This window comes from Melanostigma gelatinosum (assembly GCF_949748355.1).
Source record: "Melanostigma gelatinosum genome assembly, chromosome: 23".
NCBI classification, from domain to species: Eukaryota; Metazoa; Chordata; class Actinopteri; order Perciformes; family Zoarcidae; genus Melanostigma; species Melanostigma gelatinosum.
In genome coordinates this window covers 13,025,948-13,052,168 of record NC_136656.1, presented here as the reverse complement: position 1 = coordinate 13,052,168, position 26,221 = coordinate 13,025,948, and the positions used below count along the sequence as shown (strand labels likewise).

Here is a 26,221-nt window from a genome sequence, read left to right as displayed (position 1 = left end):
AGTGCAACTTGATGATGGGCGGAGGGGGTCGTGGTAATAGGGCCGATTATGTAATCGTCGTGTCAGTTGCAATTATGTAATCATCGTGTCAGTTGACTCAGGAGCCCGCCATTCAGGAGCACACAGGCCCATCGTTAGTCTCAGTTTACTTGACATTTTCTTTGTGTCCCCGTTGAGCCCGGAGACTGAGCAGCCGTCCACGCTGATAATAGTCACCTGCCAGGCACCCGCAGTAGGAGGGAAGAGAAACGACTGAGAGGCAGTGAACAAGCAGAGACGAAGAGAGAGTGAAAATCAGAGATACAGACGAGAGGTGGAGTCGAGTCAGGAGGCTGCAGACATGGTGTCTGATATTGCGGTTAGAAAATGGGTTGTTTCCAAGGCGACAGCCGTGTTATCCCCATTAAGTGTCATCATTTACCACCTAGAATTACCCTGAAGAACAAGAGTGTGAGAGATGGAGGACAGGCAAAACCGCCTCGTGACAATGCTGGACATAAACGTGACGATGAGCGAGGGGGACAAAAAGGTGCAACCAGAGCGCCACCTTGCTCCTTAAACACACAGGCCAACTCCAGATGCACCTTGTTTTCAGCGTCGTGTCGGGGTTATGTAACCCAATTTACAGCACCAGTCTACCAGTGGAGAGCAGATTTAGTATGCAAATCACGCTCGACTCTGTTCCCAACAGCTCTATGGAACAATTTACTTTCCGCTTCCCTTTGCCACCTGCACGCTCCTCCAGCGACCTTCAAATCCTGTCAATCAAAGCGACGGCACGGGGGATTAAATTAACACCAAGCGTGTGCTCTTACAATGTGACCTGCAGCTACATCTAAAGGTGGAGGGGCAAAAAAGAATCGAAGCAAGGCTCTTCATGCCAAGGGCTCCTAAAAATACATCCCCCCCCCCAGACCTGCACACTCAGCTAAGGATTAGAAGAGTCCACGGACACCTTGTAGACATAGATCTTACTAATAGAGTTAAGTGAGCGATTAGAAAGACGCTAATTCCTGCGGTAAATTCTACAGTACAGTGTGGAAATAACTGATATAATTAGTAAGATAATTTGAATTTATACATCGAACTTTTTTGATGGGTTTTATCTCAGATTAGTTAATTTCCGAGCGCACTCATCGTGCAGCTCTTTATCCACCTGCCTCGTACCCAGGGAATGCGGGCCTCTATCCTCCCAAATCCTGGCTCACTCAGACTCTGTCAGGCTCAATAGGTCAAATAATGTTCTCATGCGTTGCCGCATATTGACACTCCGGCTCTTTTGGCTGCTTTCCCTAGAACAAAAAGCAACATTGTGGATGGCGTGATACCACATTCACTATGGCTCAACAAGCATCTCTTAAGAAGTGGGGGGGTTAGTTCAACCAAGAATTTTGGCCTCCAGCTAATTAGCCAGAATGCAATTCATGGGTCCTTCATTACTGCAATCAGTCCTTGAGTCGATACCTCCAGTAATCAGCAGCTCTGCAGAGAAAGGAGAGCACTGAGGGCTGGTGGTGGGAACAATGCTATTTCAGCTTCTACTGCAGCATCGTGTCAAAGGCTCCACAAGATCCATATCAACACATCACCAGTGCATTCTACTGGATCAGGGTCACAGGCAGGTCTGGACACAATGACATATATTAATACTGTGGGTAGCACTTTATAATAACCATCATTAATGAATGGCATATTGATAATTAAACTGAAGTTACTAAAAATAAACTAAAAATAAACTAAATAAACTAAAAATAATGAATCATGTTAAGTTGTTATTAGTACTTCTATAATATATTGTATCTTAAGTTTTCTTATTGTTTGTGTATAAATTGTATCATATCTAATAAGAGACTGACATTCTGAATATGTTAGTAAACAATTACATTTTGTGTACTATACTACATATTTGTTACAAATCATCAGACATGTATGAAACAGAATTATTCAGATTATAACAGATTATTCACTAATGTATCTAAATCATGTTTATATATGATTTATAAATAATTTATGAACCATTTAACAAGGTATTATACTTCTCAGATGCAACTTTATAAAGGCCATCAAAATGTTTATTGATGGTTAGCAAAGCTATTAATAACCATTAAGAAAGTGATACACTTATTTGGTCCATGTTTATATATGCTTTATGAAGGATTCCTTAAATGTTTACAAAACATGCGGTACATCATCGCTAACATTAAAGCAGTTATCATCATTAATTATCATTTCAGTGTTTGTTTATGCTAACTATAAGCTAATGTTAGAGGAACTCTCAATCATGCATTTATTAATGGGCATTACACGCCTATGACTACTACACACATAATTACATGATATTATATATCATTTCATAACAAACATGTCTAACTCCATGCTGGTGCTGCAATATCCTTTACTTTCTGTTCCAGTTAATAACCATCGTTTCTGTTTATCATGATTATACTAAAGGAAGATGTCTCATGCAGCATTTCCTCAAATGTCTTATACCTCAACAAGCCTAAAGTGTACAGGGTAAGACATGCAGCTGAGCCACAGGAAAGCCAGTCAGTCACCTGTAAGTTGATTGGAAGATTAGATCATACTAAATGTAATATATAGTGAAGATTTAAAGAGTGAACAGCAGTGAATCCATTTGCTCTGGACTGAAATCGTATAACATCGGTTCATCAAGGTTTGATGAGCAGTACGTACTCGGGCAAAAATAAAAGAGGACCAACTGGAGGAAATCTCCTTCGAACATTTTCAGCCCTAATGCGGACAATTGATAGAATCTGCCCAATGAGCAGCAGGGATTAAGAGACTGGTCGTCGCCAAGGGAGCACGTCTTTGTCTTTTATCCGAGTTTAGAACAGCACGTATGTTTGTGTTAAGCGAGGCTGACGGTTCAGATGTATGTGTGAAGGAGACTAAAGCAGGTAAAATCCATGACGAGTGGAACATACAGCTGGCAGGGGGCACGGAGATCTGAGCAATCTCAGCAGTTTGTCTGCACCCCATCACCCTCTGACTCTGGAACTCACCCGCCTTTTTAAAAATGTCTGCATTGCCTCATCCTCTCTTCTTCTCTTTCTGGTGACTGTCTTCTTTCATTCTTGCTAATGCGGATATGATGTGTTATAAGTGTGCCAGATCTCTTTATCAATGCCTAGGCGTGAAGCTGCTATATTCCTATGCATCTATTTATTTACGTGGTGTGTTGTTGCACGCCTTTGCATGTGCAGGACACTAGCCGGTGTCTGTGGACCCAGCAGTTTGATTCATGAAGCAGCATCAAAGCTTTCATATGCTCCACACATTCCCCAGCGCTCTCTCATATCTCTCTGTTGAATCCTCCCTCTAAAGCTGTCTGATACCCTCTTTGCGGGGTGGATGGCTCTCGTCGGAAGCTAATAGAGGGTGACTGTATATGCACGTGCGTGCGTGTGTGTGTGTGTAAGTAAGAGCAGCGAGGTAATGTGAAGTGTTGAGTGGATTTGCCAGCATGCGGTCATCTGTATTTTGGATGTTTTCACTTGCACACTTGTCTTGTTCCATTATCTCTTTTTTAATTCTCCTAAAACAACCTAGTTATTCCCAATATGTAATCCAATCGGCCTAAGAGCAGTATGTTAAGGTTCATTATGCGCTGACAAATGCTCCACACAACTTTGGACGGAGCTATTCATGCAGCTCTTATTAAACCTGCTCTCGCTCAGCCTGAGCTGAATCCAATTTAATAACACATGCTGCACTGCACTTTTATTACTGTGATATCTAACCAAAGAACAGCCTACAATGGCACTTGCGGGCCCACGTTGACAAACACAGATTGTATTTGTGTTCTCCTGGCATTATGTCACCAGTTGTAATGCTGTGTGTTTTCCAGAGTGGAGACACTTGATTTTAATGTCAATATATCATAATTCATACTGTTGCTGTTGCAGGCAAGTTAGATAGTGGACCTGTTTACACATCCTTTGGGACTACAGATGAAAAATAGCCTTTTGGCTAACTCCGGCACATTTGCAGAAATGTTTTTATGAATGTGCACTGTCCCGTTCAAATAAACCAATAAAATAAAAAATAAATCCTGACACTCATACTCAGGTGCCTGGTGTGACAAATATGGAGGCATGTCAGATCAGACTTTGGAGTGGAAATCAGCTGTGAAATTGTACTGATGCCTGGGTTGAAACATTATTTTGTCTTCCTGAGACATCAGATGTCAGCTAGAGAGCTGGTATGGGTCCATTGTTAAGATATTTCAGAGAGAGATGAGCTCACAGTACCACCGTATGGGTGCTCAAACCCTCCTCTTTCCCAGCAACCATAAGCTCCAACAACACTATCTGTCAGCAGAAGCCTTATGATCTCCGCTCGGAGGATGATGCAATTGGTCGTGTGAGTGAGTGAGTGGCAAACACCTTTCATTGGCTCTTTTATACTGCCATTGACTGCCTGCTGACTCCTCTCTCACCACTCTTAACCGGCCTCGGCCAATAGGGCCCACAAGTGATAACACAGCTTTTATTGTTTTTCAGCTAACTGCTAACGGAACCAGCGGTTCACACACTACTGAGCATCTCTCAGTCACAGACACAGACACAATGGGGGGGGGGGATGGGAATAGTTTCCACTCTTTTATTGTCTCGGACGGTGTGTTTGGCTAAAAGAAGTACCAGTGCGCACGCTGTTAAGTAGATCGCTGCTACGTGAGCAGGCAGCTTGCTTCGTTCCAGTTTGTTTTTGGCAGGACACTTATTGATTCTTATGTGATGACTTTGAGCTGATTGCCGTTTGTTTGAATGGAATGTGTCTTGAGACACTCTGCTAAGTGCACCTCTCTAGTCCAGTTCTTTCTGTCTTTTGTGTTTCCATCGGCACATTTTTGAAGCCACTGAACTTGTGACTGTGGAGAGGAGACGCAGCCTGAAGTGCGAGTGTCACGAAAGGCCGCTGGCGGATATATATGTGGGCAGGTGATAAACACTTCATTACATCTGCTTCGTCATGAGGCAATCTATGGTTGGAATGCTTTGTCTAGACACAGGGAGGAGAGCGGTTGACCCCTAAACATACCCAGGGTACTAAAGGGCCGTCCGCCAAGCGCCATGAAATGAAACACGAGCTGAGCTCAACATTTAAATAATAATCAAGATATGATTACGGCTTGCTAAATTTTAAATGAGTCATTTCTGTAATGTAGTCTGTGAGGTTAATTGAGACCTTGACAGCACTTAAGTCTCTGCTGCATACTTGTTTCTCGTCTTACCTCTGGCTACAGCGTCGGCTCTTATGGAAAGAGGTTTGATCTGAGTGAAAAGCGTAAACCGCTACTCCGTGTGTGTGTGTGTGTGTGTGTGTGTGTCTGTGCATGTAATCACAAAAGTGCTACCATGGGAGGGACAGGATGAGATATAGACGTTCAGTGGATGTAAGATCAAAACAAAACGGATACATAGCGACTCCGAGCACATATTCAACAGAGCTGAATTGAAGTCGCGCCTTATATTAGTTTATGTGTCTTCAAATCTGAGGCTTAAGTGATCCTCTTCTGTCGCCAGGGAAGCTGGGAGGAGGGGGAACAGTGACTTCCTGGAGCATCCGGGAGATACAGGGAATCACTAACTCTTACCGAGATGGATCGGTGTCAGCTTTTCAAGAGTTTTGACAATCGACTCTGAAGTCAAAAAGCCAAATCATATGACCGTTCATTTTAAAATATTTTATAGAGGGGCATTGTTGTGAACCCCCCCCCCCCCTGTTGTTTCCTGTCATTCCCTGGTCCGCTCAGCCTTCTATTCATTAAACAGACAAAAACAAAAGGAAGTTTTTTTTGTTTTTTCCGGTGTCTCTCCGTTGCATGCGGCTCCATCTCGCTGGGCTCATGGAAGCAATCACAAGCTGTTTGTTGCTTACCGTTAAACAGCCCGTACTTTGGGAGGGGGTCCAACTTAATACATAATTGAAAATGGTTGCTGTGGTCCATTTGCCACGCTTTTTGTTCTTCCTACATCAGCAACGCCGGCGCTGCCAGGAGGCTGCTCCTGGGGGATGTGGCTTCTTTTGTTTTTGTTTTGCCGTTTTACCCTTCATCTCTTTCTCTTCCTCCTTTGATGCCATTTTTCCCCGATGACAATTCACACTTCAGTTGAGGTTACTCTGAATTTCGATTTCAGCCAAAATGCTCTTTTAAGTTGCTCTGTGTCTGGATGTCATTCGTCCCTCACTGCATCTGATTTCCTTCCCCTCAGCAGCACATGAGAGATTTTTCTTTTCAGCACTATAAAGCTGCTATCTTGGAAAGGAGATATTGTAATCTCAATGGGACATTGATTGAATGAAAACAATGTAATAACTAGTTGGTTTCAAAATCAGCTCAATCATCCCCTTTAATTTCCCAGAAGTATAGCAGTTAGCATGTCACTCTATAGCTGTTTTCCCTTTTCCTATGCCTTCCATGCCTTTGTTTTCGTGACATAGTAATCAACTTTGCTTCATGTCGGCTACAACAGGTTGAACTGTCCGTGGTCATATCTCAGTATATATATATATATATATATATATATGTATGTATATATATATATATGTATATATGTATATATATATATATATGTATATATGTATATATATATATATATATGTATATATGTATATATATATATATATGTATATATGTATATATATATATATATATGTATGTATATATATATATATATATATATATATATATATATATATATATGTATGTATGTATGTATGTATGTATATATATCACAGCTCTGTCATGGACACAGTAGTATCTATCCCCACTCTTGTCCTCTCACCTAAGATTGCTCATGTGGAGAACTCGCTCGCTCATGAAATTTGGCTTTCAATCTGTCTGCCAACGAAGCACCCCCCTCTGGGCAGCCCCAGCCTCTCTCCCCAGGGAAATGCAGCGAGGTCTTGGAGCGATCTCGCTGTAATGGAACTTCAGGATTAACTAGATTTGATGATCCACCCATGCAGGGGCCTCTTGGCACTTTGAGTTTGCCTCCTCTTTCCTGTTTTGGCCCTACACCTCATTACCTGAGGCCGATTCTTCAACATGGCCCCACCAGGGGAACAGAGGTGAGGGGGGGCAAATGAAAACAGGAAGTGCGGCGTCACTTCAGATCACAGTTCATGTTGGGAAACCGGTTGATTTGTATAAGAGTTGACAGACCTCGCCGTTATTGGTGGTGGTTTGTGCCCCTCCCCCCAAAAGAAGCGGCTGATTTGTACCATTGATTTTATGATTTGAGGTAATCAGCATATTATTATGTATAGTTAAGGTGAAGCTCTATTGATCCATCCGGGAAATGTCAAGTGACGGACATAAGTTCCTAACAATAAGCATAAAAGGGTAGAAACAACAAATACAAAAGACTGTATGCTCGTACAATCATAGGAAATCAAATGTAGAACTAGATGAAAGCTGATCTCATGCTCCCCGGCTTCAGTGTCCACGCTCTGTGATTGAGGTGTCACAGTTGTGAGTTCTGTTGCAGCGCTACTTTCTGTTGTGACAGCTGCAGGTGTTCATTCAGTCCCTGCCAGATGCACACTGTGTCCTCCCCTGCTGCCGTTCGGCTGCTGTTTGACATGTGTCCATTGTACAAACTGGCTGTTTTGACTGCTAGCGTGTGAAGGAAGCTCCCCGCAGTGGAAGGAGGCCATGTGCTGCAGACAGACTGACAGGCATTAGCAAAGTCGTCAACACCTTTTCTGCCGTTTCTGTTTGCCATCCTCCTGTTATTCTCTCTCACCACTCTCCGATGCTCCCATGCTGCTCTTACTTTTTGTTTCACGGCAGATGCATCACCCTACACACCCAAGGTCTTTTATGTGTCGGACTATTATCTGCTGTTAATTTATTTGTGAACTGAACAAATGCAATTTTTACCCTGTGAAGTATCTACGATGAAAACATTTATTTGATGCATTAGAGAGGTGCAGCAACAATCCGTGCTGTAGCGCTGGAATCAATAACCCCAGCTCATCGGTCTCATCTCCAAATATTTGACCCATCCTTGCACAGAGGAGTGATGCAGTGAGCGAGGCCACGAGTGAAGCTGCTCAGAGGCAGTATATTTCTTTGCTTTCAATAGCTTGAATCTAGCTTTAATCAAGTTCCCCTCCTGGCATATGTTCGGACATCAGTGGTATAATCCTGCCTTCATATAGTATTGATTTAACTAAGCTTTCTGTTTTCCTCATCCCTTCTTTTCATCTCCAGGTAAAGAAGAGTCCGTAGCCACCTTCAAGGGCAACGAGTTCTTCTGCTACGACCTGTCGCTGACGCCCATCCAGAGCAGCACCGACGAGATCACGCTGTCCTTCCGCACGCTGCAGCGCAACGGCCTCATGCTGCACACCGGCAAATCGGCGGACTACGTGAACCTGTCCCTGAAGAGCGGCGCGGTCTGGCTGGTCATCAACCTGGGCTCGGGGGCGTTCGAGGCCCTGGTGGAGCCCGTCAACGGCAAGTTCAACGACAACGCCTGGCATGATGTGCGCGTCACCCGCAACCTGCGCCAGGTAAACACTACCCGTGGAATCCAGGGCCACCGCAGTCGGAGTGGTGCCTCTGTTTGCCACCCGCCGACTCCGTCTCTGCTGCTTTAACTGGCTCTCCATCTTTAGGTCTTTGGTCTCTGCACACGGATGGAGCGTCTGTCTCACCTTGCTTCTCTCCTCTCCTGTTGCTTGCTACCCACCTTTACAGAAGTGTCTTTCTTTTTTCTAGGTTGACATTGAACAGGAGGCTGGTGCTGTTTTTATTTCTGTCTTTACATTTTTCTTCGAAAATGACCAAAGATCCATCTCACCTTCAAATTCAAAGGTCCCTCAAAGGCGACGTGAAAACCCAACACAGTCCAATTCAAAATGAGATTATAGCTAATATACATCATAATGCAATAAAAGACACCATGCACATGCAAGGTGTTACCAAGGACACCGTTTCGTGCTGTTATTAATGAGCAAGAGAGGAAAGTGCTCTGCTCAGTATGTATGCACATGATGTACTCGGCTACACAAATGGATTGCGCCCTAATGCATCAGAGGTGACAATGCACTTAAACCCTTTCTGAACAAATGAGCAAACACATCTTTACAAACCTTTAATCGTAGCTAATGGGAAACCAAAGAGCCCCAGCAACCTGTGTGTTGAGCCCTGTCCCTGTGCTTGTTCCTGCTACTTAGTTTTTCTGTTGTTTTTATAGTTTCAAGCTAAGCATATGTAGATACAGTGCACTCTCTGGAGGCACCAGGTCATCCATTGGCAGTTGCAGTTACCAGCAGTGAGTTACAATCAATTTCACTTACACTTGGCGTGCTTACTTCTTCACTTTATTTTTTGGTAATTGTAATTGGAATAAATGGCTTGTCAGACCTAATAATGGGCATTGTAAGTGGGCCTCACTGCAAAACAAAAAAAGAAGCCTGATTTGAATGCATTACCACAGAGATGGGACCTCAACGTCTTTGTGTGCGCCTGCAAAAACATCCCCAGAAAGGTGGGGGAGGTTGGACGGCCGCTCGTATCAAACTGTTGTTCTATGAGACACTGAAGAAGGAAAAGTGGAGAGCAAAGGGATTCTTAATGTGAACTAAGTGCTGTTAAATTATAGGGAGACATTTCCATGCCCACCAGGCTCTGCAGTCTCTGTCATATTGCAACACTGCTACAATTAATTCTAAATGTGGTAACTTCGACATGGAACGAGTCCAGTGTTTGTGGAGCTGGTGTTTTATTTGCATGTGGTGGACATGCAGTAGGATGAGGGCCAGTGATCAAGCACTCACTGACACACACACACACACACACATAGTCTCAGACGCGGCGTCTCAGACACACACACCCAAACCTACCCACACAAACATACACATCGTGGGTGTAAAATATGTTCTGCTGTGGAGACGTGTGTGATTAGCAGAGTGCGACTAGCTTGATGAGTTTGGGAAGCCAACACTGAAGCCAATAACTGATTTTGCTGGCAAAATGATATACTCTCATTTGTATGCAATATGGAACAATACCTGCTTGTTCCTAAATGATGCATATACACTATTTTAAATATAGTTTCATAGTTGTCTTGTTGAAGTATAGAGATCACCTAGAATTGAAGGATGTACACATCACATGTTGCTGTTGAAACTAGCAGGCACATCTACTGGAGCAGCGTTGAGATGATCTCACTTTATTCTTGATATTGACAGCAAAAGTCAGTGCCGCTGACCCGATACCAAGCGCCCCTACTCAGGCCATGCCATGACTTAGAGCTAACCGCCCACACCGTGCCGTCCAGGCAGAACGCCATTGACTCACATAGCAGCTAGAATCCCCAGTGGATCACTGTAAGTGACATAACGTGCGGCCTAAGTGTTAAAGAGCGCTCTAGATTTACACCGGACCGGCCCCACCGAGAGACACCAGGACAAAGGTATCGATGACACATGCACCGTCTCTGACCCTGTGTTTACTGCCGGGCTGATACCAGCTGATCAATGAGCGACTGCAGTCACACGGCTACACACATGTCAGAGGAACACTGGAGGAAAACCTTAACCTGCATGTGGATCGTTGGTCGGTCGACTCAGAGAAAAATTCCCCACCCTTTGACAGCCACAGTGTTCGCCATAGGAGGATGAAATTCGGCGTGGAGGTCAATTAGGTGTGTGTGTGTGTGTGTGTGTGTGTGTGTGTGTGTGTGTGTGTGTGTGTGTGTGTGTGTGTGTGTGTGTGTGTGTGTGTGTGTGTGTGTGTGTGTTTGTTTTCATGGCAAAAGAGGGCATGGAAAGTGGCCTTTAAAGAAAAATAAAAAAATAAAAAAAGGCACATCATTTCTAAACTAATTTAGACACAGGAGGCACTGAGCAGAGTTCCTCTTTCACAAGTGGAACAACTCTTTAACAACTGATTTGTTTTACATAACTTAATGTTTTAACTGGTTTCATGTACATTAATTGATCGATAGTTAGAAATAAAAGAATCTAAAATGTACGTATGAGCTAATAGTTTGTGTTACCTGTTGAGGAATATTTTACAGGGTTTAACAAAAATCAATGAAACAGAAGAATATGTCAGACAGTGCAATTATTTTAACCATTGGGGTAAAACAAATACAAAAAACAATTCCTGAAAATGAATATGAATGTGTACAGTACTGAATATTTCTGAACATACAGTTACAATGAGGAACTTTAAACTGGTAATATGCTCATAAGCTCAATGTAATACTGGTGCCTCTATATGAGCCACATAAGTAAACAAGGCCATCAGAGAAGATTGGCTCTTTCTATATCGTGATTAATAGTTGTCATCCGTACAGCGGATTTATACTCAATCATGTCTGCTTGTGCTTCTTGACGAAGGTAAATAATAATTATTCAGCTGAAGAACACTACCATTGTCCTCTGTTGGTAGTTTAACCACGAGATGGATGTGACAGTTTACACGATATATACTGTGCGTGTTATGTCAGTGGGCTTTGTTGAAAGATAACAGGTTGATGAAAAACCAAGAAGAATGTAATGTTGTGCAGTACAAACATTTTCACGAATGAAGCACGATGAACTGACCACAGACGCTGTTGGAAGGCATCTTATTTGAATTTGACTGTATTTAGCTTTTTACTTTGTCCATATCCTGTATACAGTATAACAAAATATTCACATCACTCAACAAACAAGGACACTTTGAATGAGTTATGGGATGAACACATGCCACATCTACCCTTTTTAATTGTTTTATTAACATCCTTTTTGCAGGTCATGTGTGGCCTTTTCTCCACAAAGCCTATGAATTTGTCAGCTTTGTGCCGAATAAAATGAGGCAGAAAGAATTAGGTGAGGTGATAGGGACTCTCTGCCAAGAGAGAGGAGAGGAGGGGGCGGGGGAGGGAATGGGCACGCTCCATGCCTAACAGATGATCACAGATTCAGAGCTCCCCCTGGTGGCATCTGGCAGTACTGCAAGTGTGCATGTGGAAAGCGATGTGTGTTTGGCTAATCCCTGAAGAGTACAGTTGATAGGCAGGCAAGGACACTTGCCTTGACCTCATCAGTGCAAGTCCCCCCTCCCCCCAACACACCCATACACACACACCCACCCGTTCTACTCCTTGCAATCTGCATATTGGTTGGCATGAGGACCAATGGATCCCTCCCTCACCCCCTCCCTCCCTCTGCTCTCCCTGACATGATGAGCTACCATCACCGGCATCTTGTAGACTTCAGCACTGGTGGCCATCCCTGCCCTTTCGCCTCCTCTGGGATCTCACACACACACACACACACACACACACACACACACACACACACACACACACACACACACACACACACACACACAGCAGACAGAAGAAGGGCAAGGACAAAAATGGAAACCTTGCCCGAGTGTCTTGGGAAATGATAGATATATATATATATATACGATACACTGCACCAAGATAGACAATGTGAAAATAGGTCAAATATCAAGTGTGCAATAACACTGTAGTCAGCACGATTGCAGCAGTGAAAGCCCATCCATGCACAATGCATAGTTTAAATAGCAACTGCTCTTTCCCTACTGTGTACTCTGCGTGTATTGATTTTTATGATCTTTTTTTAAATCACACTGAGGTTTTTCGACCTGCTGAGACATGGACTACTCCACACATTGCTCCTCTCCTGGCAGGGATCACTTTCGGCTTTGACAGCTGGGAAAAGAAAGCAGCGGCCGTTCCATTGAGAATACCGTGAGAAGAAACTGAAACGACTGGCGCCTGCGTGATTATGTTCCCTACCCATTACTGCCATTACAGGAACTCAAAGACAGTCAAGCGGTTTGCGTGCATTGCAGAGTGGCAGTAGATCAAGTGCAGATCAGGTCGAGGCTGGCGGTCTGTGGGACTTGATGAATGTTTGGTGGTTAATGCATTGCCTTTTAAACAATAGATTCAGGTTCTGACAACACCAGCAGCAGTGAGATGACTGAGTTCATCAGCTTCCTGTCCTAGCACATACTCAGTATTCAGGGCAACGGTCCTGTGTTTGGATCCCAACTTAGTTATGATTAGACGCTGATATGAAGTTACTATCGAGGTTAATATCCCTCCAGTCAGGCCAAGTAACACTGCACTCAGTTTGTTTTCTATCGATTCAACTCTGTTGGTGCAGATCTGTTGCGAGGATACAGAAGCAGTAAGCCAGAAAGTTTCTTTCGACATGGTCAATGGAGAAGTGCATGCACAGTGCACAGTGCCATTGATTGGTGAAAGTCTGTTTCCAGCAGCCATGGCTACTCCATCATGTAGTAAAACATGTGTGAAAGAATCCCCTGCTCTGCATGATGGGGGTGTTCCACCCTGCTGTTGACTATAGTCCAGCTTTTGTAAAGCTCTTTGTTCGACCCCGATAATATTGTGAATGGTTCATTTTTTTGCTTATATTTTAGCAATGCCCAAATAAATGATGGATAGAAAACTTTTGATTGAGTGGAAATATAGGAATACAGTTATCTACATACTAACGCACATGTGTCAAACTCAAGGCCTGCCACGTCATTTTATGTGGCCCGCGAATCCGCCAGCAAAAAAACAATTTAAATAAAAAAAAGATTTTTATTTTTATTTTTTTTGGAAAAATAATTAAAAGTTAGACTTGACAATAAAAGTATCCCCATGGTCGAAATTATGAGATAGAAAGTTGAAATGATGAGATTGCATGTTGTCTGTGTACCGACATTAAAACGATCACAACAGGTGGACAGGAGAGGCAACAGCCCGAAAAGCGGTTTACCAACGATTGAAAAAGATCGACAAATAATCCCAAAATGTCCACGAAGAGAAAAATTGATGCAGAGGGAAGAAAATGTAATGAAAGATGGGAAAGTGAATACATGTTTGTGCTTCAAGGAGAACAACGGGTCTGTCTTCTGTGTTATGAGGCGTGTCGGTGATGAAGGATACAATTCACGTCTGCATTTTGACACCAAACACGGAGCTAAATTTAGCCTCCAAGAAAAACATCAAACTGTCCAAGAATTAAAAGGCAGACTGCAATCACAGCAGAATATATTCACACAGCTACAGCCCAGTGCATGCTGAAGGTATGTGAGCAGAGCTCCGACCAGATACAGACTTTTACAAATGTCAGTTTGTGAAGAAACACCATCGCAGACCGAGTTCATGAACGAGCAGCAATCTAACAACACAGCTAGCTAAGAGACGAGCAGGTACTTGTGTTTGTAATGAACTGTTGATGAAAGCACAGACAACACGGATACATCATCTATCCATGTTCATCAGACCTGACTCTCAGTGAGCAGCTCTTGGATGTAGCTGCCATGCACAGGACGACGACAGGGAGGAACATTAGTGATGCAGAGAGGTGACACAAACAGCTTTGAACAAAGTTAATGTCATAACTTGTGTTTGATATTTGTCTTTGATATTTTCTTTAATAGTTTGATCTTTGATAGAGTCATGTGGGTTTCTTAACCCTTAATTAAAATGATTTATGTTATAATAACAGAAATGTGTTTAAATATATTGTAAATGTACAATATGTTTACACTTGAACAAACAATAATCAAATGCAGAGAGAGTTATTTAACAATATGTTAGGAGAAGTTAGTTTTACAGTCTTACAGTTACAACCGGCCCTTTGAGGGCGACCGTGATGCTGATGTGGCCCAGAGTGGAAATGAGTTTGACACCCCTGTACTAACGTATTGTTTGAGTAAACTTCCATGTTTGCGATCACTGGAAATATCTGAATAGCCTCACACTGCAACGGCCCGTCTGCACGCTTAACAGGCACTCAACAGGAGGCCGCAGTCAGTCAGTCAGAGGAAACACGACGTGTCGGGAGAAGGAAGTGTGCGCTTGTATGTCTGTATTTGTGTTTGTTCACGAGAAGAAGAGAGAGAGCAGATGAGCGGGTGCACAGTAGAGAATGGCAAATGTGTGGCGCTGTTCTCTGAGGTCAAAGGAATATCAGAGCAGTGGGAGGATAGAGGTAGCCCACGAAGAGAGACAGCAGTTTGTTCTCTCCTACGAAAGCTTTTAATTCCCCAATGTGACTTTACAACCAGACGATTCGACATCCACAGAGCTGGGCCAGTGACGTCGTGTCATCGGTCCTTCTTTTGTCGCCCTTTGTGTCCGCCTTGATGTTCTTTAAGTCCCCCACACATTCACACTTCCTTTCCATATAATTGGACCTTGGATGCAGCCACTGGGTCAATGAATGGATCAAACAGAGTTTTGTCACGCTCTCTGCAGGTCCAGCTCCCGGCCCACGGGCCAGCTTTGATCTGCATCAGGATGAGAATCGCAATCTGTTACTTATACAGTAGTGACCGCTATGAACCATTTAAGAATCCACTGACCGAGAAAATGTATATACTGTATTTAATCAGGGACGACAAGGTCTTAGTCTATTGAGAAAGGCAAATATAAGATTGATTTAAATCACGAGTGATTCAACCTCGAAAGGAAAAGCTTTACATTTGCTTTTCTGCAATCCCCTGCTCATAGGAAGTGTTGTGGAAACAGCAGTAGGGCGTTTATCTGTTTTCGATGTGTTGCGTACCACTTTTAAAACATCTATCGGAGTAACTGCTCTGTCCACGCAACTTTCAAACATTGCCAGTGAATCCACAGGCATTGCATGTGGTTGTTTGTGATGGAGACTCAAGCTCTCGCAGTCAATAATGGATAGTACAACTTAACACACACAAACCTTACAAGCAGCCAGAGGACATGACATAGAGTGCAATAATGCAAAGATAGTTATTCTGTTGAGTGCACAAACCCGCCGCATGCTATTCTAAGCTTCTTCTAGCCTCCATGCGTGTCTGCCATCCATAATAGAAATTGCTGCTAGCTCACTGTACATATTCACATTCTACACAGCACTCCTCACGCGGTGCCTGCATACACGCTCACGACGACTATATGGTCGTTATATAGAGAAATAGGCAAAGGGATGGGAAACCTTTGATGAGAAAAAAAAAGACGATTTGAAGATGAAACACAGTCACAGCCCACTTGCTGACATGCTAAATATTTCTAGGCGTCTTCTTCACGCGGTGTGAGCTTCTAAAAGTATTGTTGCTTTTGACAATGAGAAACATCGAAGTGTGCTGCAGCGTTCAGTTGTAATCTGGTTACTGAGATGTCACCGTTTGCAGGAATCATGTTTTAAGTGGGAGGTCACGTTGAGGAAACAGTCGCATCTATTCCATATGGACCTCACCCCTCCCCCTTCAATCAATACCAGTTGCCTGGATGCTCCCCACCTCTTTGTCCTTTCTTTCCATCTCCTCCTCTCACTTGCTCAGATTTGTCGTCCATTTCTGTGAGGCATGATCAGCTGCAATTACCATCCCTCTTCTTCCTCCCCTCTCATCCCACGTCCCTCCAAGAGGCAGCCGGAGTTCCTGAGAGGGAACCAATCAATTCCTCTCCTGCTCCTCTTCCCCTCCTTTTTCTCTCTCATTTTCAATTTGTCTCTCCCGTCCATTACAGCTAGCAACGTGTCACTTAGCAACGGTGCCTGCGATGCTGTTGGGCAGTAAATCGTCCCTGGCTGCAGTACTCCAGTTGTCACATTAACCATTTCCAAGTCCCCCAGTTAAACACTGTGATTTTATTGATGAAATAATGTCTGAAAAATCCTGATTAACTTCATTTCATGATTGATTTAGAAACTCTCATGCCTTTGTCTGTAGTAATAGGGTGAAACTACTGAGCAACAAATGCCAACTTCATTTGTGACACTCCAGTTAATGTACTCTGGAACCTTCAGCTTACATGTCGTGGCCACACACACGATCCTACCATCCACGTGGAAGCGTCTCTTTAAGATCAGCACAATGGCCAAATCGAAAAATGCCATTTAGAGTGCTCAGCTTTGCTAACACACACAGCGGAGCACTTGTATGGTCACGACAGGAACTATACGGTAGGCAGGCGGAGGTAGTGGATTGGTTTGATACATCATGACATGCTAACACCCCTGTAATCCTTCCTCAGTTTACCGCCAGTGACATTTAAAGTAATCCTGTTGTGCTCCAGCCCAGAGGAGGTTGGGGGTGCAGTCGTCATGTGAGTGGATGTGCTCCTGTTTTTCCTCCCCTGTGCTTATTTTCTCATGCTGATCAGAGGTCAGCACCTGGGGCGCAGCGTGTCTGTACATTGCTTGAACTACAAACGCCTCGCGCTGAAACACCGGCCCCGGTTGTTTGACACCAGCACCGAGAGGTTCTGTGCATCTGAGGGGAAAAGAACATCTCATTTGCATCACAATGCCACAGCATTAGCATATCCGCCCGCATTCCCACACTCACTCATCAGCCTGATTTGCCGCTACCTGCTCCAGCACTTTTATGTTTATTCATCCCTCTTTTCCGGGAGACCTGTAATCAGATAACAAATCTCCGTGTCATTGGCACATTCAAACAGGGAATGAAATGCCAGTGAGACAGAAACAGGTACGAGAATAGGGAATAGAGAACGGGAGGGAACGGAACAAGTCAGCAGGGTGAACGTCTTAGGGGGCGACTTAGGAGAGAGTCTAGCAGTGAGTTTATTTTATTAACATCTGTATCGGGTGTTGGAAACCTGCAGTAAAATAGCACCAGGGTGAATGTTAACACCGCCATCAAAGGCATCCTTAGCAGTTACCTGCATCCAAATGGGAAAGTGTTGTACTCTTTAGCCAAGCTGTAACCATTGTTAGATCCTGGGGTACTTCTGGCCCGATACGGGGCTACTTACTGACTCAGCTCTCTATTAAAAGATTGTCGAGCTGGTGTTCTTGCGAGGGAACTTGCATGGCTCCGCTAACTGCCGTTACGTGTAGAAATCCCATTTTGCTGTTTGCAAGTTACTTCTTTTATAACACTTTTGGGCTGCCTCTCGCGTCTCTCCCCCCTCTTCCTCAACATGGCCTCCCTCAACCCGTGATTAACATGACATCATTGATTTGGTGCATGTGCTTCGAAAAGTACCTAACTTTTGTGTGTGTGTGCATGAGGAAATCACCCCAACTTCCCTGTCTGGGCGCTTACTTAATCAAGCTCTGCGCGTGTCTGGGTGTTCAACATCTGTTGCACTTCCCCTTTTCCTACACTCACACATTTCTAACACAGATTAGTTATCATAATCACAGTTACAGTTGTTATAATCAGTTACAGTTGTTATAATCAGTTTACTTAGTACACATTTGCTTATAAAATGATTATTGATCTCATCCTTCATCATTATTGTGATTTGTGTCTTTTCTTATCAACCATCATTATTTCCCCATCCCTTGAAGCCAGCACCCTGCTTACTTCCTCTTTCTCCGTACTTTCTACACAAAGACTGCACTATACTCAGATACACATATTATTATTATTATCAGGTTTACATTTGTTAAATCACTATGTATTAAACATTCGTTATGTAACGATCATACACTTTATCTTTCGATTACACTTTAACTATTGATTTCTGAGTATATGCTTCGTGCTTTTATATCCTGACTTTCCCCTGATCGTGTATGCATGTTTTCGATGCAGCTCTCGTGAGCTCCACTCTTCTCGACACCATTTATTCATTTTACAAACTATATACAATTAAGAAGAGTTAGCTGGAGCTACTCAGAACATGCATATTCATGTTCAGCTGCTATAGCTTTGTGCTGACAGCTGAATCCAAATGCATTTTCAAGAGATGGGGATAAAAGTTAACTATGCTGTTGATCTCCCGCCCCCCCACCCCCGCCCATGATTTATGAATACCTAAACAACAATCGCTAGTTTAGTTAGATGAGCCATATGTCTGAAGACACGATTTATTTCATTCCTTTTGTTTTAAAAAGAGCAGCTAGTGATTCTAAGGACATTCAAGCATTGAGCTAAGCCAGGCCAAGTGCATCCACACAATAGTCCAATGCAATCAGCTTAACAATGTGCAAATGATCAGCAGTCAAATGATCTCCTTCAGCTTAGTTTATTATCAATCTTTACTGTAAACTGAAACAACAGTTGTACTTGTGGGTTTGCGAGTAAAGTCATCCTGATGGAATCTAAACAGAAACAAAGGACAAGGAGGGAGTCATTCAGTCAGCCAGCCACAGATGGGAAATGGAGGTGAGGATGATGGGAAGCACAACAGAAAGGGAGAGATAATTATGACCATCTGCACTGCAATACACAATATGTTTTACTGCAATCTCCACACACACACACACACCTATACAGAAGCACACACCCCCACACACTATTTGTTTGCAGACTTCTCTCCGCCGTAATTGCAGTGACATTTATATTTGCACCTGAAGCCTGTCTGCCAGTTTCCATTACTTGGAGCCAGATTCAGAGAGAGGGAGACAGTGAATGGCGGATGATTGGAATGAACGCGGAACCGAATGTACCTGAAAGAGCACTTTTGAATGGAAGCCCAGTTCCCCTCCATCTGACAGGGTCACTCGCCGAGTGTCTGTGTTGCAGAGGAACGCCTAATACGCCCCGCATGCATAAATACCCCGGCAAGGCACATGTGATTAGGCTGCTCACACTCACAGCCAACAGAATATGAGCTAATACTTACACAGGTAACACATACAGATGTTTCATGTGTCTCTAATCATTAATTCAGACTGCAATTTCCGCCTGGTGACAAATTGCCCCTATATCCTCCCCTCCCACCCCATAATACTGTTCAACAATATCAGTTTCATCACTGATTTCTAAAGGTGTATAGGAGCATGGTCATCAGTCAGACTTTTCTACCTTACAGGGAGACATCTATCTGGACTGTAAATCTTGGCTCGTGCTGCACCGTCCATTTGTCATGAAATATTTATTCAGTTATTCGCTGGTGGCCACTGTTCAGTAGCGTCCACTGTGACAAGTGCGTAACAGATCAGCGGCTCAACAAAAAGCACCATCTTACATCTTTGCCATCTGTGGCTGGCATCCTGCAGGTCCTCGGCACAGGTTGGAGGAGTCATGTCAACCATTTCCCCCGTCTGGGAAATGCGCGGCTACCAAACACTGACGCTGAATGACAGCGTTAGCTGCAGTAGCTCGTTTTGCTAACCCGTCCCCCAGTATTTATTACGTGACGAGTTCTTAGCCCCAGGGGGCCCCGTGAGACAGACGCAACACAAAGTTGTTTGCCTGGGCCTGTGGTTGTTTACACGACTGGGAGCTGTATCCTCCATCAGCAAACATCGGCACTCACAGCCTTCCTTTTCCCACATGGGTCAATTACAGAGAGGGGGATGTGCTGTCACAGCAGGGGCTCCAGGCATGCTGGGTTGTTGGTTGGAAATTGACTGTAAGACAGTAAAATTAGAAGCTGGTCTATTTGTGATGCTCTTGCATTCCTCCTCTCCTTTATTCACTGGAGTTGCATCAGAATACTGAGCCTGTTTTATCTTTTGGTACTCTGAGTTGTTGTCTGTATTTTTCTAATTATCAGTCCAATCATTTAATTACAAAAATAAAACAATCATTTCTTTGCTGCACAGTTGATCTTGACAGCGGCGGACCACTTCATCAGTATTTACAGTGGCAAGTCTGTATCATGACTACGCCTCCAGATCTTCACAACACTTCCAATAGGTTTGTTTCCTTTTCTAGTCTGGCAGTTGTACATCGTACTCTTATCATGACCCCAGTCTAACTACCTGTCTAGACTGCATATATCTATATTTTTCTATCTGTATGTATAAATTCATGTTATTTTCATCTCCTTTATTCCTTCGTCTGTTACAAAGTCCGTCTGCATTAGTCTGCATGCCGTGTGGCCTTAAAGGGGATTTTTTGGACATTTGTTGAACTCGGCCCATTATTGAGGGAGAGCGCGTTGTTTTATAGGTGTCAACGTTATGTAAAGCACATAACAGAGAAATACAATATGTTCCTTGACCTTTCACTTGATGCGATCGGTTTGTTATTGTATCTAACCAGAAGTCTCATGCTGAATGTGAATTCGATTTGGAGTGAGGAGACACCGCTGCCGGTGACAGAAAATGTAGCTTAGTGTTGTTGTTAGTGGAATCTTTAAGGCTTTAAGGCTTTCAAATGTCATGGCTGAATATTTAGCTGATTTCACAGTGTGGGTGAGGCCTAAGCCTCTCGCGAGATTACAGAATGAGACTTCTCCTTGAGCGAGACTTGGTGAGACACAATGACAGACTGGTTCAGGTTTAAGGTAAAGAGAGGTGTTGTATTTCTCTGGAGAGTTCTCTCCGTAATGTTGTCAGACACTCATAATAACAATCTGAGCCTGTCGGTGGCAACAATGCAGTTTTAGTGGAGAAATTGCATTGAAGGATTGCAGCCCGTTCAGCGGCTTCTGTCTCTGTTCTCCCTCCATACTGGACCAATTTCAAAACTATTGTCCCCATTAGTCACTTGGACACAAACAACCCTGCCTGTCCTGTATGCTCACTCACAGAACAGACTCATAGGTGTGTTAACTCATTATAGAGAATAGTATGCAGATAGCATTGTTGGGAACTAAAGGAGCGTGTTTGGGTTATCAGCATTTAAGAAACTGAATTCTTGACATCAGTAGAATTATTAATGTATGTAACAATTATTAATGATTATTAATAACAACGGGGCACCACCCTGCGAACAGGGACCAAGAACCAAACGATAAAACGAAGTCTCATAATTAGTAGTCACTCATAATGTCAATAGTCTGCGTATGACTATACATTCAGTGACAGTGAAGGTTTTAAGTTCGAGCACAGGCTACTACATACAGTCTTATCAAATACATATGCACAAGTAATCACAGACGACTGCTCCTTAAAGTATAACAGATTTATTAAATCAAAATAATAAATGATCAAATCAATTAATATTGCAACCAACAAACGTTATCATACAATTTTATATGCCTAAACTAAAGAATGAATAAAATGGATGAGGGTGTATGTCTGTGTGTGTGGGTGAAAAGGAAGGAGAGTCTTACAGCTATTGCTAAAGACTACAAAGATGGCGGCGTCGAGTGACGCGGGCCAAAATGGCGGTGAGACTGCTGTATGTAATCACGTGTGTCTGGTCACACATGTGTTGTGAGGCGATCGTTTGAACGGGGTTTCCCCCAGGGGCAGAGACAAGAAAGAGAGCAAAGGTGGGGGTCATGAATCAAACGTCTGCGTGCGGTCCGCGTTGTAGTGAGAATGGGGATCGCTGGCATATCGTACACAACGTGCCGCTGTCGGTAGAACTGCCAGCAGTTATGTACGATAGCCGAGATTCCACACTTCACTCACAGAGCTGATTTAATGAGGAGAGAATACTACACGAAGTGTAATAAAACAAATGAAAATAAATCAAATAAATCCCAAGCAAACAGTCATAGTTAATACACAAATACAACGGAGCTTCTCTGCTCCTTAATGATTGCGCAATATCTCAATATCACGCGACAGTAACTTAAACACACAAAAACACGGGAATACCAACATATAAATGAATGACCTGAATTAAATTTACGTTAATTTAAGCTAAGCTATGCCCAGATGCCAAGAATCTTACTTGTCGATGCGTCGTTGCAACGTTGAAGTGTGTTTGTGGCAACGTGGTCCGTTTTCCTCGTCGGGAAGGGGGGCAGGGGGAGCTTTCTGGTCGGCGCGGCTTTGCAGCGGGCGCTGTGTGTCGCACGGCGTTTGCTGGTGCGGCTTCGGTCCGTTGGCGTGAGCTCGCTCTGGAGCGAAACGCAGACGTGATCTATCCTCGCTGCAGGGGGGATGATCTAACTTCGGCTGACGGCGTGGTCCGTGCGTCTTACCGGGAATCATCGGTCAGGAGAGGATTAGACGTCTTCCTGCCGGAGTGTGCACCAAAAAGAAAAAGAAGCAAAAAGCGGAGAACGGATCGCGGATGCGGATTCGTCTCGCGGGCTGAGTGGGCCTTTACTCAGCGTGGAACACTGTCGTTTCGTCCAGCGAAATGGCTTGTCAGGGTTTGATGAGGGTTTGAGGGGCGTTGCTTCCTCGTGGCCTGCGTCGTGCTGGAGGGGGGAGGAGAGGCCGATGTGTCTTCATGTGTCCAGGACGAAGGTCCGGGCGAAGAGAGCGTTGTGTGTGCTCCCTGTTCGACGGAGGTCGAAGGGAAAAAGCAAGGAGGTGTGATCTGCAGGCACTTTTGTTGGACAGTGGTTGAACCACAGGGGTCCTGGGGTCTCTTAGCTCTCGGCCAATGAGATTGCAGCGGTGCATTCAGGTGACCATGGTTTTTTGGGGGGGGGGGGGAATTTACACCCTAGTGTGACATTCCTTTGCTCTCATCAAACTACAAATCAGGATGAAACCTTTGCTTGAAAAAGTGAAGGCCTGATTCTCTTTGTTCACAGCACATGTTGAAGCCATATGGTCAGAACCCAACAGCATGCACACAGATCTCCAGATACAATCTCTTCCTTTCATTTCCACCACCCAGCTCTGCGCACGCTGACTTCACTTTATCGTGTAATTTCAAAGATCATCAACAATTTTCTGAAGGATGAATTTTTCACCTGGCTGCTCCGTCAAAGAACGGATAGAGCGATAAGTTAAAAAAAAATCCAGACATCAAACGCCTGTGAGGGATCTGAAACTTGCTGACTCCCCCCCCCCCCCCCCCGAATCACAGACGGTCTTTCAATGAGTGGAGGAAACAATCATTCTCACCTTTTGAAAGAGCACATTTGTCTAACTTAATAAACCAGGTTCCCAGTCGTCGGAGCTCCCTCACATCACAGCCGCTCCTTGACGTGTCAGCTGCTGTTTTCCTAAACCCAGAGACATGTAAGTGCAGCGTGGGGTGGATACACAAAGTCACATCCACGTTTGAATCACACTCACCTAATTAATGGTTGAAGAGGAGTCATTAGACCGAGTGGGTGACTGAGGACAGGCACTTTACCATGACCCCCGAGGAGAGTGGGCGTGCATGAGACTTCAGATTGACCAGTTAGCCCCATCGGGGGGGACTTTGTTTATGGCTGCCACTTAGACACCCACACAGATGGCACAAACACAGAGTAATCCAGCCCACACACAGACACCCACAGTGGTGGGGACAGACTTATCGACTCGCTTGCAGATAAACAATGTGGTGACAGTTTCTCTCTGCACGTACTTGTCTCCATGGGGAACTAATGATACGTTGTAAATTATATTTAAACAAGGAAATAATATGAAAATGATAAGGATTAGCAATAACTTAAATAATATGGTAATACTAGCAACCAATGGCCAGTGATGGCAAGTGGAATCATTCACTCTGTTAAGCTTTTCTCTCCCCAGGGACACGGGCATTGGCCATTGTTGTGGAAATGACTTGAGTGCCTAATTAACCATTTCTCTGTCTGTCAGGATGCTGTGGGTACCCTCAGTGAAAGTCTTTCTCTCTGCCCTTCTCTATCCTCAGCTCTCACGCTTACAAATATGCTAATTTCCCTAAATGCCCCCGATGATTTCACATCACTGAAAATGGAATGTCATTTTTACCACAATTGTCCATTTTCACAATGCAATAATATATTTTTGGAGTTTTCCCCTGCATATATCTCATTAGACCCTCAATGACTTCCTGGGGACATTTTGCTTAGAGAATTGCACATTTTCAAGTCATCAAGACACGATTGGCCTCGCCCAGTACTAAAGGACGCCATTTTCAAATGGACTACATCCCCACCGCCAGCCAAGCCCACTGACCAGATTAGCCTGTCAGAGTGAACACTTGATGTACTTTTCCCTCCCCCCCCCCCCCCCCACTCAAAACAAACATCCCCATCACAACGAGCCAAATCCCCTCTGTGGAAGTTGATTTGCTAACTCTTGTCTCTTTTACTAACAACAATCTTCAGAATTCTTCCAATTTGATTATTTTCATCGGTGAATTTTCTTTTCTCTTACCTTTTATGATTTCAACAACTAACACTGTGTCATTCACGGAATGTGAACCATCTGTTGTTTTCTCTACTTAACTTGTGACTTACATACTAACAAATGTATTGTTATCCTTTTATTCCTTTTCTTTTATTTTGTAGACCCTTTTAAAACAAAATATTGTACAATTACTTTCTTTATTTCTTTATTTGGATGTTTTAACATATGAACAATAGGAAAATATTTTTTTCTTTTTAATGGTATTTTAACATTAGATTCATTTTTGTTATTAATAGGAAAAGCTGTTTTTTGCAAAAGGCAATTTTTCTTTTTTCTTTGCCACTTTTTTGGGGGTTGAGGTGTGTTTTCTTCAGTTTAAGGTTTGTCATTATTATTATTTTCTTTCTCCTCCGCCTGTTTTCTCCTGAAGCACGCAGGCATTGGACACGCTATGGTAAACAAACTGCATTATATGGTAGATATCATTCTAATTGTCTTATACTTTGGTTTGCCCTGGGTTTTCCGTTACCTCTTTCTATTCTGTTTGCTTTACTGAAAGTACAATCCACCATCAATTCCAAGGTAGCTGAAAAACTCCACCTCTCTGTTTTTATTTTAGCCCTCTCTATATATATATGTATTTGCTTTTTATTGCCATCCAGCCCCCCCCCCCCTTCCTGAAAAGAATTATCGTGTTCATCCAAAGAGGTCTGCCCAAAAATATATAGAAATTACACACATTTTGATTTTACAATTTTATTTGTTGCTTTTTTATTTTCTGCCCCTTTTTATTATTTTATATTTTTTACTTCAACACTATCCGTCTGAAGAAATAAAGAATCATAATGCAATATATTTTCTCAATTGAGTAAAGTTTGAATCGGTACCTTTTTATTTTTTTTGTTAATCCCCGTTTCCTCCTGATTTATTTTTCCCTTGAAGAACCCTATGAAGTGACCGCACACCGCAGATTTCCCAAGCACACAAATGGCTTACTAGAGCAACGCCAGTGAGATCAAGTACAACAAAACAAAAATCAGTCTGTTCATTCATTTCTTCAGCATGTTTAACAACGTGGGGAATTTCACTGATGAAACCATCTTGTCACGTTGGGCCCAGTTGGACCTGTTCAGCCTGTTATATCATGACCTGTTATGGTTTATGGAGTCATGGAGAGTATTTACAACTCTTGATTTGATAGCTGAAGCCCTCACTGTAAAGTAGGCCTTAAATGAGGGTTTGATCCCATTAGTGGCCTTCGGCTGATTTATGATCAAGATGGGGCTGTTCCCAGACCAGCACCTGAACCCATTCCCGCTCGCACATGTGCACGCTTAAT

The 26,221-nt window shown here is 43.5% G+C and overlaps 1 protein-coding gene across 1 annotated transcript in view; it reads left to right on the top strand.

The window, feature by feature from the left end:
• The window catches only part of nrxn2b (neurexin 2b), a 569,330-nt gene that overhangs the window by 201,714 nt on the left and 341,395 nt on the right, over positions 1-26,221 (top strand). Inside the window, exons 4-5 of the mRNA XM_079295191.1 lie at positions 8,243-8,544; positions 25,313-25,336. Coding sequence (XP_079151317.1) covers positions 8,243-8,544; positions 25,313-25,336 — 326 coding nt within the window. The remainder of the gene's footprint in view (positions 1-8,242; positions 8,545-25,312; positions 25,337-26,221) is intronic.